The sequence below is a fragment of the Aphis gossypii genome, chromosome X, assembly GCF_020184175.1.
Source record: "Aphis gossypii isolate Hap1 chromosome X, ASM2018417v2, whole genome shotgun sequence".
Classification (NCBI taxonomy): domain Eukaryota; kingdom Metazoa; phylum Arthropoda; class Insecta; order Hemiptera; family Aphididae; genus Aphis; species Aphis gossypii.
The window spans coordinates 45,541,375-45,559,851 of record NC_065533.1 but is presented as its reverse complement, the minus strand read 5'-3'; the positions used below and the strand labels follow the sequence as shown (position 1 = coordinate 45,559,851).

Here is an 18,477-nt window from a genome sequence, read left to right as displayed (position 1 = left end):
CTCAATTACAATTTTTTAAGTAAGTGCTATTGTATGTAATATATATTAAATTAAAGTCTTATTTATAAATTAATACAAATTTGTGTATTATTTATTAATTATATATTAAATAGAACTATACCTAATACCTTATGATAAATGAACATGCTCATATATCAGAGTCAGCATTCGCCACTGAATATAATAACATTCTAATTCAGAGATAAAAAAAAAAAATTATTTATTAAACATCATGTCCAGTGGTGTATTTAAAGTAGTCGAGGAAATAAGATCTTGATGTTATTTAAAGTATTAGTGCTATTTTTAAATTAATATTTAGCAACAATAGGTAAGTTATACATTATATAACATATATAATATATATAACTATCTGATTAAGTAATAATGTTTAAGGATGTTAATTAAATTTATAAAAATAATAGATAGAACAAATACTATAGATTTAAACTTCATGCTACTTAATAAATACTAATAGTTATTTGTTTAATCAAATACAATTTATTATATATTTAAATAATTAATATATTACTAAACATATCATGTCATTGTTATTTGACATAAACGTATTGAATGACTAACATTTCTAAATAAATATATTATTTATAATAAATTTTATTATGTATAATACTTGAGTACATTCTAATCGTTATTATTACTAATTATCTTTAGTAGTTTTAATGCTTGTCGCATTGTATTATTTTGTTTATTAGCAAAATATGGCTGGTTGAAGTAGTTGGATAAGCTCAATTTTGTATCATATAACTATAGTTGATTACATTACAAGTTTAATAAAATTGTTACTTAATGTTGTTATTTTTGTTTTTCTAAATAAAATATTGATTTATTTTAAGGTAAAAGGGACAATGACAACTATAACTGAGCTAGATCTTTTAATACATACCTAAACATGTCCAATGTGTCTTAATATCATATATAGGGATCGTTATACAAATTAAATTATAGCAATTTAATTAAATTAGTTTGTATTAAATTAATAAGTAATTTAAATAGATAATTTAATTTTATATTCAAACCCCTATATTTTATTTTATTAGATCATAAATACATTGTTTTTGCATATTTTTTTTTTTTTTATATTTAACCCATCAATGATCACAATATAAGCCAGGCATATTACACTTTATCTGACTAGTTTATTTTCTTTTCTACCTGAAACTATTAATACTTTCGATCTGTATAATATTTACTGATAAAAATAGGTATTAGTCCATAAAAATATAAAAATTATTGCATAGATTGTAGATTTATAAGTAAGATTCTCTGCATGATACAGATAATTCAAATGATGATTCTGATTATGTATTTAAAACTAAATACTAGACATTTTTATCGTATTAAATGGTAAAAAGTTTCTTTATTACATTAGCTTTTAAATAACCTTTATAATCTTTAAATTAGGACCATTTATAAAAATCATTAAAAAATTGTTAAATACAACTATATTGATCCGAAACAATTAATGGTGTTTGCATCGCGATCAATGGAAAATTAAAATTATAACAATTAATAAGACCATAAAGTAAAAAGCATTTACTAATTCAATTATGTTACACATTTTTTTTTGAAAAAAATAAGTGTATGGATAAATCATACAAATCCACTTATGTAATGAACACAATATATTATTAGTTCTATGAACTATCATTAAATTTGTACATTATATTTAAAAAAAAAAATTGTTCCAAAACTATGGATGTAATATTTAGTACGTTCACTAAAAACATATAATCTTGTACTACTATGTACGGTTAAAATATCTATTTTTAACGTACGTTTTCTCCATAGTGTCAAGGTGCTGTACTATTCTACTATTTTATGCTGCAAGGAAAACATACCTTGACATTTTTAGTTCTCTAATGAAAATTAATTGAATAACAATGAAATATTTTTGGTGAATAATCAAAGCAATGCAGAAATTTAGACTGTAATATGAAGATAGTAAGAAATCAGTTTTCAGAACTACAGGATATTCAATGATAAATAATAAAGGTATAACCGTCATAATCATAATAATAAAGAATTATTTTCTTATACTAAAAATAAAAAATAAAACATTATCTTATAATTTCTAAAATTGTCAAACTATAATAAAATGCAATTGAATATAATCATTAAAAATTAAGTTTAAATTACTTAGTATAAACAGAAATATAGTAATTATGTTTCACCACATTCATAACGCACAAAATCTAGTATGTCAATTCCATAATCAGTTGCTACTTGTCCTACAGTTATAGACGGGTCCAATAAAAATGCTTGTTCAAGCATGCCATCTTCTTCAAACTCAGATTCTGATTGTTTTTCATCTATATTGTCCAAGGATGAATCATCATTTTCATTGAATGTTTTAGCAGGCACCACTTCTTGAGATTTTATAGGTTCTTGTATACTTAGCACGCCAACACTTTTTGGATTCATACCTAAACAAAATAATTGCTTTAATTTTTTCTATAATATTTATTTACTATTTTTATGAATTAAATTAGTTTAAATTAATTATAAATAAAAAATAATAATTGTTTACCAATAACGTGTTGACACATTTGACGAAGAATTTCATCATGAGAACTCTCCATAGACCTTTGATTAATTTTTTCACTATCTAGTTGTTTGCGGTAAATTAGAAGTGATCCGTATTTACCGGAAAGAAATTGAGATCCAGTTGGATTAGCTGGATGAGTAAGACCCATAATATTCAAACCAGTGTCTCTAGTGTTTAAACATGTGGCACGTCTGAGAGTGACATTTTCTCCAAGGTTACCAATTGTAACTGCAACATGATCAGCCAATGATTTACCTTCAGCTCCGCTTAACTCCATTAAATCACCACTTTTTAAATTGACCTAAATCAATTTATATTATAACAAAGTTTTTTTAGGTAATGATTATGTGTAGATATACTTTTGAAAATGAATTTTCTAATGCTTTTTGTTGTTTAGCAAAATCTAAACAAGACGAAGTAACTACTTCTACAACTGAATGAAAACACTTGTTACGAGCAACAAAATCAGTTTCACAATTCACTTCCACCATAGTAGCAACTTCTTTTTGACTATCAATTGCAAATGCAATAACTCCTTGAGCAGTGGCACGGTTAGCAAGTTTGTTAGCTTTTGCCCAACCTAGCCTTTGAGCTTCTTCTTTTAACCATGCCTCTGACTGTTTAAAAATATAATCTATCAGTAACATTATACTTATCAAATTATATAAATTAATTAATTTTACCTTTTCTAAACTGTTATCATTTAATTGTAAAGCCTTTTTACAGCTATCAAATGGATATCCTGTTTTCTTTCTTAATTTTAAAAGTTGTGCTTTGGTAGAGGACCAGTTAGTGCTGGATATATGGATTCCTCTTATTAATGTTAATGATCTTAACATTATGCTATAACAAAAAAAAAGAAACAAACAAAATTATTTTTTTTTTTACAAGTTTAACATTAATAAATATTTAAAATATTAACAAGAAATATTTTTAATTTTAGTTACATAGGTACTATGAAATTACATATGTATATATTTATAGCTATTGCAAATAATGAAGAACATATTATATGAGCTTTGTATAAAGTATTAGTAATTTTTGAAACACGTATCAAGTACAGTTGCTATGAATTGATTATCAGATAATTGTTTTTATTTCTACCATAACTGAATAATTATATTATTAATTGAATAAACATTAGACAAATAACCTTATCCACTAAAATAAAGATAAATAATTAATGAATTTTGCTTAAAAATTTGCGCATTAAATAATAATTATAAATTAGTAAACAAATAGATATAATATTTATTTATGTATTGTATACATCAACGGGTATTCATCCTTTTACAAATTATAAAAAAAGAACATATTAGAGTATAATATAATTAAAAGTAGTAAAATAAAAATAAAAATAAAAATTGAATAAAATTGGTAAAACGAATTAAAATAGTAAATAAATATAAAAAATGTCTAACTAATGAATAAGTACATAGTATTATGGATTTTAATATTATACAACAATAAGTTGTTTAAATATGTATAAGTATTTAATCAATGCATGATTATAATCAAGCTGATTAATTTAACAAAATATATTTACATTACAATTAATGGTAAAGTTAATTAAAATCAATTCAATTTACAGAAAAGTTACAGCTGACACAATAACAATTTGACAAACGTCTAAAGTAAAGACAAATTTGTCATAAAACTTCTAGCGTCACTAAAACGAACAAATCACAGTAATACAATAGTATTACAATAGAGAAATACTTTAAAATGTAAATTTCGAAAAAAAAGAGTTACAAAACGTTCAAATACAGTGCTAAATAACTACAAACACTATATGCCAGGTGTTTGTAAGTAGAAATAAATGATTACTTACGTCGTTGGATATGTCAACTAAAAGGCAATAACTCGCACTGTAGCCTTTGAAAAGTGCAAAATACTGAAATGTGCTTAATAGTTAATAATGTAATAATGTGAATATTAATAATTGATATCGAGAGTCGAGAAGGCGGTGATAAGGTAATGGTTCCGATTTTCTTCTGATTATGCACACCAGATAACATAATAACAGTGATAACATGTAAAAAAACCTCTCCGGTCATAGATAATATGATTATCAGACCATAATTGGAGTAATTCGTACAAAGTTTGTAATGTTTTTATAACATTAGTGATAAATAATTTTACATTTTAAAAGTCAAATTTTGATACTTAGATGTCCAAATTTATTTAAAAGTATAAGGATAAGTATTTACAAAAGACAACATAAACAGTCCTGAAGAAAAATATTCTAAGAAGAAAGATCGATTTTTATTTTTAAACATTTTAATTATAAAAAAATAAAAAATTAATTAATTACCGTAATAAAAAATGTTTATCGTAATCTTTAATGGAATTATAGTAACAAAAATTACAACTGATCGGTCACATATAAGTACTTTTGTAAACAATACGTTACAAACTATTTTTTTTTATCCTTGTTAGTATTTTTTAGAAATGGAAATTTTTAAATCAAATCAAGTCGGTGAAAAGGTAGGTTTTGAAAGATACCCTTATATTGCTATAAGTACAAGGGTAAAAATCATTTTACTTGGAAATGTTAAACAAAATATACTATTCATTTTTTTGATGATTAATATACCCATATTATTGATAAATATAATAAAGATAAATATTGAATAAATTAATTCATTCTGTGGTAGTATTCCAGATTTGATTGAGAAAATACAACGATACATTTATTTTTTGTAACTTTTAAAATATACAAACTTTAATATTATAGTTACGTAGCGCTATTACAAAAATTAAATAACTCAGTTTGAATTAGTAATTTTTCCAAAAAAAAGTACACATATTTTCCCAAGAGTCAAAAAGTAGTCAAAATAGAATTAATAGAATTAATACAATATTGCATTATTAAAACAATTAGAATTATACTTAGAAAAAAGATTGAAGTTGAGACCTAGTTTACTGTTTGAATAATACATTAATAATATTAACTGCTAGTTCATAAGGAGTATCACTATTTATATCTTTAAAAAAACGTAAATATTATTGATTTTATATTCGGTTTAAATATATTATCTATGCATGTGTATTAGTAGGTATTTGTTTATTTGTATCAAATAGTTTATAAAAATTACAATAATAATAAACCTAATTAACTTATAATTTAAAAATTACAATTCAAAAATTAGCATATCGTATTTAATTTGATAAATTTCTTTTTAACTATTGCAGTATTTCCGGATTTCCCATCATACTTGTGAGTTTCTCTTGCTTTTTAGGTAGTGTGTAAGGCTTACTTACAGAGCTTGATTTAAAGGATAAAAGAAAAATGGTTCCCCAATTAAATGTTTAGATATTTTAGTATGTTACTACCATACTACTACGTTTTTTGAATAAAGTTTTATATAATAGTATTTAATAGTTTATTTTATTTAGGGTATTAAAAAAAATTAATAAATTGATAATTACTATAGTAAAAAATAACTTACTTTTACTTACAATCACATTTTAATTTTCTTTTAACTTACCTATAATATCTACCTTATTGTTTATATCCCAGATGCCAGATGCCAGATAACAAAATCAAATTAAACACCATGTACAAAATAATATTAATGTATGCAATATTATTAGGTATGTAAATACATATATTTTTTTAATAATACTTATTAATATTTAAAAAATGATTGTTTGTATAAAAAAACTTATTGAATTATTCAGTTTATTCTCGATGTATAAGAGAGTTAAATAAAATACAGTAGTAATCAAATTACCAAAATGATTCAAAACAGGTAACAATAGAAAGATAATTGTGTTTTCACTCGTATAATATTTTATAATAAGTACATCAAGTTATGAAATACAATATATTTTAAGTAATAGCAGGTGTATAAACAATTGTTTAAGTGGATATTCATAGTATGCTTATTAACATGTTTCATATTTTTTTTTAATAGTTAAATTATTTTTGTTTTACTTACTGCTATATTCTCGAAGTTATACCGATTTTCAAAGCTATTTATGCATATTTAACTTATGATTGCGGCTTTAATAAATAAGTCATTATAATACATAAATACCTTAAATTTTAATATTTTTAAAATAATTACTATAGGATCCAGTCTTAAAGTCTTTATACAAGACGTACAAGTTGATACAAGATATTTATTAAACTTTTAAATTATTTTATTTCCGAAGAAATCTAGCATACAAGCATACAACAGTCCTAAGTTTTAAGAAGTTCCAAGATCATTAATATCTAATTTTTTCTTGTTTCTGTAGAAATTATCTTAATACATGACAGAAAATTTAGACATAGATCATGTGTCAAACTCGGGGCCCGTGGTATATATTTTTATGCGGCCCAAATTAAAAAAAAAAAAATTAAAAAAATGACATATTAGGTTTATTGAATTTATATTTTTTATACTTTTCGAATGTTGTAAGCTATTATCTCAAAATTTAAAAATCCAGTACATCATTAGTAATATTATTGTATTATGTTATGTATACATCGTATATAGTTTAGATAAAAATAGATAATAAATAGTTTTAGTACTTCAGACTTCTTCAAACCTTTAGTTATTCAAACGTATAATATTTTATTTTATGTTAATTGTTAGGTACAAACTTAAGTTCATAAATTTATAGTTACATAATTATGTCTATTAAAGTCAAGTATTTCTATAGTAATAAATAAAAAATTACCGATGAAATTGTTGAGCTTTTCAACAAGGATAAGAATTGCAATATTATCGATGAAATTATTATTATTTTTTTTAAAACTAATTATTATTATAAATTACAAGTTACTACATAATTTAAATAATTTATTCAAGGAATAATATCGTTATTTATATTATATTGTTCTAAACTTAATTAAAATGCATAAATATCTTTTTAAACCTCATTCCAACAACTAGCAGCTATAAATGTCTATTGTGTCATTCCCATAACGGCCATAACATGACAATTAAATTATATTATAGAAAATCATATTATTTTATCTTACGGTTCGCAGGTTACAAAATTTATGTTTAATGTTTAATAATTGATGGAATAATAATAAATTTAGAAAAACTTTTTTCTGAAGAAACTTATAAAGCTCAGAGCTGGTAAAATCGGTGAACTTTTTTAATTTGGATAAATATAATAGTTTGTGTTTATAAACACATATAAGGTATGCATTTGATATAAAATGACTTACTTAACTGTCAAATGACTTTGAATAATTATTATATGGTCATATAATTTGAAATATTATTATATTCATCTGTTCATTGTTTGATATAATAATATTTAAAGGATATTTTAAAAATATCAACACCTAGTTTATCACCAGAAACGCTAGTGTTTTAGAATAGTCTACTAGCCAACTTTGAATTTGAAGACTTAAAAAACCAAAATATAATATTCAAAATTTGTTTTCAAATGTCCATAAATTAGTTCAAGCGGGAAAGACAATCCCAATTTCCTCTTCAACGTGTGAACACTTCTTCTCAGCTATGGGTAGATTAGAAAAATTGGTTACGCACCAGTATGGGTCAAGAAAGATTTACCATACCTTAGCATTGAGATAGATCTTACCAATAAAATAGATGGGGAAATCATATTGCAAAAATTTGATTATCAAACAGAAAATTAAATCTTGTTTAGCAATAGTGATTACATATTATTATAATTTCCTGGTACCTGACGTTCGGGTATGGCACTCCAACGACGCCATGACGGATGTCAAAGTCGCTTGATCATCGATCTAATATAGGAACAGAAATGAATAGATGTTGGAAAAGCACTAGAGCCGTACAAGGACAATTGCCTATTATTGTTTTTCGTTCAGCATACATCATGACATATTATATCCATTTTAAATGTCAGTGACTAGTGTGTGTGTATGTGTGTGTGTGTGCACAATTGTTTCAATGTCTTTGAGTTCTGACTCTATCACACGTACCTTACTATATCATTATTATATTCTGTGCTATATCTTAGACTTTACATATATTTGTAGTACACCATACAAAAATAAATGTATTTGATAATCATGAATTAAATTATTTTGTCATGCGCATAAAGCCAAAATTATGTATTATTAATATCATCTATCTACCTTGCATTACACTTTACACATTCCTAATAAAGTTTTGGAGTTTCTGTTAATATTACCTATCTAATTAATTTAATTAATTATTTATTTTTAAAATTAATTTACTAATTAGCAAATTTAATGCAATATACCAATATGAATTATGATACTATCAGCTTTTCATCTTCAGTCGACGGTTGTTTTTATAATTTTATAAAGAGTTATAACTTATAGATAAGTAGTAAGTACTTATTTAGCATTCTATATTATTCTAATATAGTTATATTGTTAGGTTATAAGCACACGTAGTTAATAATAAAAAAAGAAGATATTGAAACGGTTTAACAAATAGGTTCTGTGACTGTTCGTATTATATTATAAAACAATAGTATTATAGTTAACTATTTTTTTTTTTATAAATACTAGATAGTATTTATAATCAATGGTAGTAGCCAGTAGGTAATAGGTGGTATATAGGTATCTTATTTTTTTCAATTTTAACTGAAGACACCAGTAATTCTTTAGTTTTCTAATACACTTTCCCGGAGTCCGAAGGTATGTACATCTATATAACTATAGGTATATCGTATTATATACTTTACTATACAATAGGAGACGTGTCTAATTGGTGGGATATATATAATATTACACTAAAATATTGTATACGCAATCGATTTTAAATCGTATAAATATGTCATATCATTTATATCTTACATTCTACTTCTATAAATCTACGACAACATAACAATGAGCGATGACAATGTATATAATACGACAACATCTATAGTATATTAGTATGTGATGTATATTATGATTTATAACAACAATTCAAAGCTTGAAGGCCAAGAGGAATTATCAAACAAGAAGAAATGAAGTTAAAATATAATCGATAAATATTTATTTTACAACGTACAAATTTAACATTATTAATGTTAACTTCTATTACTTCTAAAGTTCTATTAGTACACTGTAGCATTTCACTTATACCCGAAAATGCCGGTGCAAAGTTTATTTTTCAATTCAAAAACCTCTGTCTATAAATATAATAATTGTAATATAAATAGAGTATACAGTATTTATATTTAATATATACTAGCTAATAGTTAAATAAATTAGTGAAAAAAAAAAATAATAATATAAAATAATTATTAAAAAGTTTCATCGAAAAAATAAAAAAATGAAATAAAATATGACGTGCCGGTGCCTTCATCTCCTCCCTTGTCATAAAATGTAAAAAATATTCCCATAGTAATATTTGGAGAGATTGAAAATTGATTGCTTCTATTTTCCAAACAACAGAAACAAAATAATAAAAATTCAAGAGTGTTATCAGAAACCCAGCAAGTAGTAAATACGTAGAAGAGGCCTAATATTTTAAATAAGTGTATATATATTATAAGAATAAGAATTATGGCAAAAGTTCAATTATTTACTATAGTATAACCAAAAGACGACCATTATTATTACGTGAAATTAATACCTAAAAAAATATAAATATATTTAGGTAAAAGTAAAATTTATAGGCATGTCGTATGTATTGAAGTGTCAAGTGTACCTATCTTATAGTATTAATTTTATATTGAATGATTTTTATGATTTAATGTTATTGCTTATTGGTTTTACATTAAAAAAAAAAAAACTAATAAAATATTAACTTAAACGTTTAATTTTAAAGTATTCAATTTTTTCTTTATTTATATTTTGTTTTTATTATTTTCCTTTTTGTGTGATAGTGTGAATTACTATTGAACTACTGCAGTCCGCAATTATTGAAAGTGATTAATTCTAAAAAGAATTTTCATTCCAAACACCGATAGTGTAGTATTTAATTGTAATTAATTTTATAAGTTCTTAAATTATAGTAATTATATATTAATCGCACATTCGCACTAACTATGAGTCAACTATGAATCAACATTCAGTAGTATACTGTGCAAAGTCACAGAGACGTTTATAAATTGAAATTTTAACATTGAATGTTGAAAATTTAGAAAATATAAGGTATTATTTCATCAAATTTCGAGTGCCCAAGACAGAATATAAACAATATAATAATAATATACTATATAAAAAAAAAAATAGTAGGTAATATAAACATATTACTATTAGATATTTGGTATTAAATAATGAAATAAAAATTTAAAATAAAATTTTATGGTTTGTAATTTTTAATATAATGCTTTGCCGTGTGTTCATAAAATCGTCACTACAAAATAAAAACAATTAAAGACATACCGATTTTATTAATTTTACTGTGATAGTTTATAATCATAAAAAATATTATATTTTTTTTTTTAAATTATTATTAATTCATTACTTTTATGTACCTATACATATATTTTTTTTTTATTGTGTTGGGTAAATCACATAATATACAAATAATACTTCAGGATTTTTGGTGATCCAGAAATATGCCATCATACTGTTATTTTTACGAACACGAAAACATTACAAACCATTCTGAGATCCAAATATATGATATCTCTACGTCAAATTGTAACCAGGCACGGCACTAGAATTTTTTTCCAGGGGAGGCAGAGTGGGGCAAATATTTTTTTTACGTGGGCTAAAATTTTTCAACAAATACTGAGGTTATTTTAATGAAATATAAATATTTTCGTATCATATAACAACATAATACAATGATTTGGGATACGTTTATTTGTTCATTTTCATCTAGTAATTAGTACTCAATAAAGGTAATAAAAAATAAATAAAAGATTTTTTCTTATTTTACAAATTTCAAAACACATTTTATTGAAATTGTAGTAATTTTTTTCCTTATTAAACAAATAATAAATTTAATTTATTCTTCAATTTGTTTAGTTGTGACAAGTATATTATATAAGCTAAATATTGATATTTTACACAATATCTATCGTACATATTTTTTAGTGGGGGGGCTGGCGAAGGGGCTGATCTGTTTTCTGGGGGGGCTAGAGCACCACCTTGCCTCCCCTTGGCGCCGTGCCTGATTGTAACACATCTCTGTAGTTTACGATTTCACTTTAGAACAAAAAAAAAAAAAAGTAATAACCAACGTTAATTTATTTAATACGTATAAATTATTGTTGCACGAGCACGGTCCCTGCTGTAGCGGTTGTCCCTATTTTGTACGTTTTAGGATCGCGACTTGTTGGCGATTGTGAAAAAAACACGCTCGTGTATTATAATACGTAGACAATAACTCGAGTAGGCACATCGTGTGGGTAGGTACCTAATAAATATATGTTTATGTATACGCTCAGCAAAAAGGCGTGTTGGCCTTAAACGCCGTCGCGCACGGACTTCAATACGCATAGTTTTACTACCTGTACAGCAGTAATCGTATATTGTGAATTTTGATAAGTAATAATAACCAAAACTGCAATAGTTACGGTCGGAAGTCGAAACGCCGCGATGGCCCGTCGACTGTGACGGATATATTATACACACCTACTGTTATTGCGAGCAACGCGCGTTATAAATCGTATCACATAATTATAATTTATAATACGCATGTACCATTATACATTATTATTTTGCCACGGTATAATAGTGTGGTGTTCCGCACTCGGAGACAATAATATATAAATTACAATTCAAAATATTACGTTTACCGTCCATATACCCTGCAGCAGTGACCGCACGCCAGTTAAATTATATAATATTGTAACATTATAAAACGACCACCAACCATTTACCACCTAATATACGTATATAATATGTACGTTACTTGATAATAGATATTATTATTCATAAGTTACTGCTGTATTTTAGTATTTATTACAAGTTATATTGCCAGGACTTACGCATAGTACCTATACCTATAATATTATTATTTCTTTCTCACACAATACGTCAATATAGATAGGCACACGTTATATTTCACATTTGTAATAATATTTACGCTTACCTATGAGAAATCATCTCGTGTCAAATGTTCAAACATCAGGCGGTGTAAATTTAAACCATGAAATTATTTTCTATTTTTTTTTTTTACTCCTAAATAACTTTGAAAATTTAACACAAGGTTCCTCGTTAGTTGTACCTATACTACTTTTGAAAAAATAATAAATCAAAAAACAATAATCATTTTCGGAGGGCATTTGTACACTAGTGAAAACTTTATCACAAATAAAACGAAGAGAAAACTTAAAATTAAGTCGAACGTTTAAAATAATAATTGGATCCAAAACGTAGTAGTAGAAGTAGTATTGGTAGTAGTAGTAGTAGTGGTGGTGGAAGTGGCTGTAGTGTAGCACTACTGCAGTAGTCACTGCGAATAAACGTACAACAGTCGCGTCCTACAACATGACAATAATAATAATAATAATTATACAGCGGTGGCGTCTCGCGTCGTCGGGTGGTGCGGTTGTCGTTTACCCGCCGCCGCGCCGACGCCGCCCCGTGATTCGTGTACAACACCGGTCACCGTTGTCTGTTCTCACTCACACTAACGCTATAGTCACACTGTTCACCGCGACGTTTTCATACGTAGGTGATTCCCACCTCGCAGCAGTGGTTTAATATCGTAATATCGTGTTGCGCGTCGACAGTAGTTCTTGTAAGTAGTCGTCGTCGTCGTTGTTTACGCGGGCCCCAAACGCTGGTGATTCGAGTACACGCGTTTTCCCGTAAACGTGCCCGAATCGGTAGACCTATTTTCGTTTCGTTTTTTTTTTTAAAAATTTTCCCCTCCCCCCGCCGACAAAACCCGGTCGATCGTTGTCCCGCGCGCAGCTGAAAAAAAAAAAAAAACGGTTTTTTCGCCCCTGCTCCCCTTTGTTCGCGCCCGTTCGAAAACACTCGCCGTCCGATCGCGTCGCATTCCACACACCGACCGCGGTACACGTAACGTTTTTTAGCAGCCTACGCGTTTCACGTCTCGATAACATGTCCAAACCTCTGTTTACGGTATACTTGCTGGCCATCGGGTGGCTGTGCCAAGGCCAAGGGGTGTTTGTACCCACCACCGCCAGCGACGCAGACGTCGGACACGGCGGCGACCACCATTCGTTGGAACTGGACGAGAACAACTGGACGAACGTGCTAAACGACGAATGGATGGTGTTGTTGTAAGTATTTCGGGCGGGCAGTGTACCTGGTTTTGGGTTTTTGGAAACAATAATAATGTCTTCGGCTTTCGTAAGTCGGCAAAGAGTAACCGAGCGCGGCGGAGGAACGCCATACTATTTACGATCGGCAATCGTTTTTCACGGTGATATATTTTTCACAGGGGCGCGAGCGTGTATGAGTTGTATTTGTGCGGGTGAACAATATTTGTTCTCAAGACGTGCTACGCATAAACCTCATGTAGGCGACAATGTGGACGTTATTTATACTGTGATAAATGGGTGAAATGGTAAAGATGATCACAATAATTTAATTTTACCCGTTTGATTTTGAAATCTTCGCAACTCTGTCCTATTATATAAATTCTAGTATAGAATTTTATAAACGTAATTACTACTGGACAAATTTTGTTTAACAGTTTTTTTGTGCATATTAATTCACCATGATTAAGTAGTTAGTGTAGGTATATTTTGACAATGATATCCTACACATTTCTTAACTCTCATAAATTGTAAACTTAGTTATTAATCACAAGTAATATCAATAGAGCAAAGACTTTAATGCATTCGCATTGTGTTTCTTGTTGATCGTGTCACATGTTAAAGAAGCATACAATTGGTTTTATTATTTCATTTACTAATACATTTTTAAATACTTTATATATTAATACTTATTATGAATTTTGTACTAGTCAAAGCTAAAAATATTTAAATGTTAACAAAATAATAATATGTCTTTTACAGAATTACCTAGTTTCCCGTGAACAAAACGAGAAGTGATTTTAATTTTTTTAATTAAGTTTATTTAAGTTGGCATATTTATAATTTAATTTTAGTTTATTCATACCTTTTTAATATTTTCCTAAACCTTTATAGAGTAAATGTATTTTTAAAGCTTTAGTACATAATATTAATGGTATTATATTATATAATGTAAGAAAGTCTTTGCTCTAGGCAAAGATATTAGTTAATATTTTAAAATTCTGATTTGTATTATATAGCTTCTACAAAGCTGTTATTATTCATGAAAAATATTGCGATTTAAATTCTCAACCCTTGAATGGGTTACCTATGACATTTGTTCCAAAAATTAATATAATAAACCATAGGTAGATTTTATTTATGGTAATAGTTCTTGTAGAAAGACATTAGTTTACAGTTTAATTGTTTTAAAATGAACACATCTCATGTACATTAGTTAACACAATATTATTTTACCTTGTACTTATAATACATACTGCAACATATTTTCATTAAACTGAACAAATACTGTTAAGCGCACTTACCATCAATGTCTATAGTTTATTACATCCAGAGTTGTATTTCTATGTCATAGTTAACATTTTGACCCCAACTAAAAGCGTTACTAATAGGGAAAACAAATTTACTACAGTATAGCAATTCTTAAAATCTTTTAAATTGTTTAAAATGTTTCTTCTTTTGTACGTATACGTTTAAAAAAATTACTCCTTTAAATTATATTAATGATAATTTAAAAAAAACAACAATCTATATAAGGTTATTTATTATTCAACATGTTCTTATCAAAGCTAGTATACATTTTTTATGCCATACTGTCGGTAAGATAAGATTTGTATTATGATTTAATTTAATTTAATGATGAATTGTTTAAAGGCATCATAAATTACATGTTATTACCCTACATTGGTAATTATAATTTCATAATAAGTACATATTTGTGCGAATATTTGCATACTTGACTTTTTATTTAAAAAAAAAATATAGGTATGTTTTAATTGGTCAACTATAAATTAACAATATAAACTAAGCAACTAAAATAACATCTAAGTATAAACTATCTTTTTTATATAGTTAATTAATATTATTATTTATTATACTTATCAATTATCATTTATTTAATTAAATTCAACAAATCAGTCCATTTTACTTATTTTTACAATATTTTAGATGCAATGTATAATCTAATATTTCATTACATATACTTAACCTAAGTTGTAAGTAGGTATTACTTGGTTCCAAAGATCAAATATTCAATTATTAATAACTGTTTATTATACATTTATTTTTAAACACACTCATATTATACTACTTAATAAGCGAGGTTTAACTTGTAAATATAATATTCATTTTTCTTTTTTTTTTTGGATGTTAACAATATTAAGTAGTTACATTTTTTTTAATCAATTTGGTTAAATTAAAAAATTAATCTATGAAATTGGTATTGTAGCTGAATTTAATTTATCTCATAGGTACATAGCTAAAATATTTTATTGAATTGAATTTATTTTTAATTTTCAAATATTTTAACTATGTCTATATTTTAAACATTTCAAACTGAAAAGTAATAATAATAATAGTATATAACACAAATACTCAATAATAAAAGTATGCTTTTGTGGTTCTAATTCTTAGTTATAGAATAATATATATTCTTATATAATGATCATAGAACAAATTAACTGCTCTAATTTGAATAAGTGGCTTGGTGTGACAATGTCTACTCTCAGTTGTACTAGTGCTCTGAGTGTATGTAATGGCTGGTGTTTATCTTAGTTCTCTCCCCCACAGTACCAGGCTAATAGCCACAGTAGTTAAAGCCTTAATCTCCCCCAAAAATAAAATTATATATTTATTAAATGTAACAATTACCCGAGAAATTACTTATAATATATTGTTAATTTTGAATAGTAATACAAAAATAAATCACAAATAGATGTTTAATGAATATAATTTTATTATTCTTAGTAAACTATTAAAATATTTGATGAGTCTTAAATAAAATTGTATACTAGTCTATAATTTTTTGTTTTTTATTTATGTATATGATCTAAATATTAATTAGATTATTTATTTTATTATAGCTATGCTCCTTGGTGCCCTGCTTGTAAGTCACTTGAACCCGAATGGAGAGAATTTGCTAAATGGTGTGATATTCATTCATCTGTTCAAGTTGCAAGTACAGATATTACAATATCACCAGGACTTACTGGACGTTTTATTGTTACAACTTTACCTACCATTTTTCAGTGAGATCAATTATTTAATATTTTATTTTAATTACTTAATATGTATAGTTAATTTGGATCTAGTAATAATTAAATTTTTTACACATTTTAGTGTTAAGAATGGTGTATTCAGATACTATAAAATGGGCCGTGATAAAGATTCTATGATATCATTTATAAGAGAAAGAAAATGGGAAACTGTAGAAACAATTTCATCATGGAAATCCCCTAATTCAATTCAAATGTCTGTAGTTGCTCAATTCTTTAAACTCTCACAACAAGTTAGGGTAAGTATCGACTTATTTTTATAATATAATTAATTAACAAAGTTAATCTAATATTTTAATCATTTGTTTTTATTTAGATTTTACATTCAACTCTGATGGCTGAGTATGGACTTCCCACCTGGGGATCATACTTGATATTTGCCATAGCCACCATATTTATTGGTGCCATACTTGGTTTAGTAAGTATACAATTTTGTTATTTGTTAAATTTAAAAAATAATTGTTTATTGTTATTTTTTAATAATGTACCTTTTCTATAATATTAACAATTGAAGAAAATAGTAAACTTGATATTATTTGTTTTGTTGATTTTTTAATATTATTATTATTTACAGTGTGTTATTAATGTATTTAGATACATGATTAATAGATTTTATATAGCACATTAATTATAATACCATCATTAGATGGTCTTCAATTAGAGTTTATCTTCTTCACTAGTTTTTTTACTACATTTTGTACAATTGTTAATTATTACGTTTATTTATTATTTTATAACAATCATTCCCGCTAGATAACCATAGAAATTATAGAAATCTTAATTATATTATGTAGTATTTTACATTGCTAAATATATAATATTAATTTTATTTACTTTTAGCTGTTGGTCTGTATTATTGATTTAGTTTATCCTCCAAACCATAAAATGCCAGTTAAAGATAGAAAAGATGAAAACAGCGATAGTGGTCAAGAGTCGGTAAGTTATAACTTAAAAATTGTTATGTTTATTTTCTATTTGGCTATTAAAAAAAGTAATAAAATATAATATTATTTCAGGACGATGATGATGAACTCGTTAAAGATGAATTGTTGGACGATCAAGCTAGCGATGAACCAACTGAAAATGAACCTTTATTGAGGAATAGACGCAAAATACGTAAAACTGACTGATAACTTTTTTAAGATAGGCATAATTATTTCTTCAATATAATTCCAATTAATATAATTTATACCAATTAATGTATTATAGTTCTTTCTAATATAAAGAATTATATTGATATTATCATTAATTTATTTTTAGGTTCACATTTAATTAAGTTAATTAATATTGAATACTTAAACATAAGCAGTCAATTATTTTTTTTTAATTTATTGCTTTTAAGGATATTTAGGCTTAAAGCATTAGCTGTACTGCTTGCTTGTTCCTAAATCTTTGTAAGTAGTCATTTTTATAAGAAATTTTTTTAAATGTCTCATTTATGTATATAAGTATAAATAAATAACCAAACCTTATATTAATTCTGTTATTATTATTCTACGAATTATCTAAACTATTTTGTTTATTTAAAAATAAAACTTAGATGTTAAGAAATTTATTTCAGTATTTATTAAATTAAACATTTTACAAATTGTATTATATTATATGCAGGACTAGGGATAGAAATAAATATTTCCGTTAATCACAAATATATGTACAGTAAATATTTTATTTTAAGAGAATATTGGTACATTACTACACTATTTGTTTTTTCTCTTGTCTGTGCGTATAATAGACATATGAATTAACTTAAGATCATTTGTTTTTTTGTTTTTAAGA

At 25.9% G+C, this 18,477-nt stretch overlaps 2 protein-coding genes across 2 annotated transcripts; one reads left to right on the top strand and one right to left on the bottom strand.

Annotated features, from left to right (window-relative positions):
• Positions 1–1,528: 1,528 nt before the first annotated feature.
• Positions 1,529–4,561, bottom strand: LOC114122718 (elongation factor Ts, mitochondrial). Its single transcript, XM_027985466.2, has 5 exons — positions 4,395–4,561; positions 3,247–3,406; positions 2,923–3,180; positions 2,546–2,864; positions 1,529–2,441 (listed from the first exon to the last, which is right to left on the bottom strand). The coding sequence occupies exons 2-5, from the start codon at positions 3,400–3,402 to the stop codon at positions 2,179–2,181; spliced, it is 996 nt and encodes a 331-aa protein (XP_027841267.1). The 5' UTR covers positions 3,403–3,406; positions 4,395–4,561; the 3' UTR covers positions 1,529–2,178.
• Positions 4,562–12,993: 8,432 nt separating this feature from the next.
• Positions 12,994–18,179, top strand: LOC114122703 (thioredoxin-related transmembrane protein 1-like). Its single transcript, XM_027985443.2, has 6 exons — positions 12,994–13,669; positions 16,510–16,674; positions 16,766–16,940; positions 17,018–17,119; positions 17,542–17,637; positions 17,718–18,179. Exons 1-6 carry the CDS (start codon positions 13,488–13,490, stop codon positions 17,829–17,831), a joined length of 834 nt encoding a protein of 277 aa, XP_027841244.2. The 5' UTR covers positions 12,994–13,487; the 3' UTR covers positions 17,832–18,179.
• Positions 18,180–18,477: the final 298 nt, after the last annotated feature.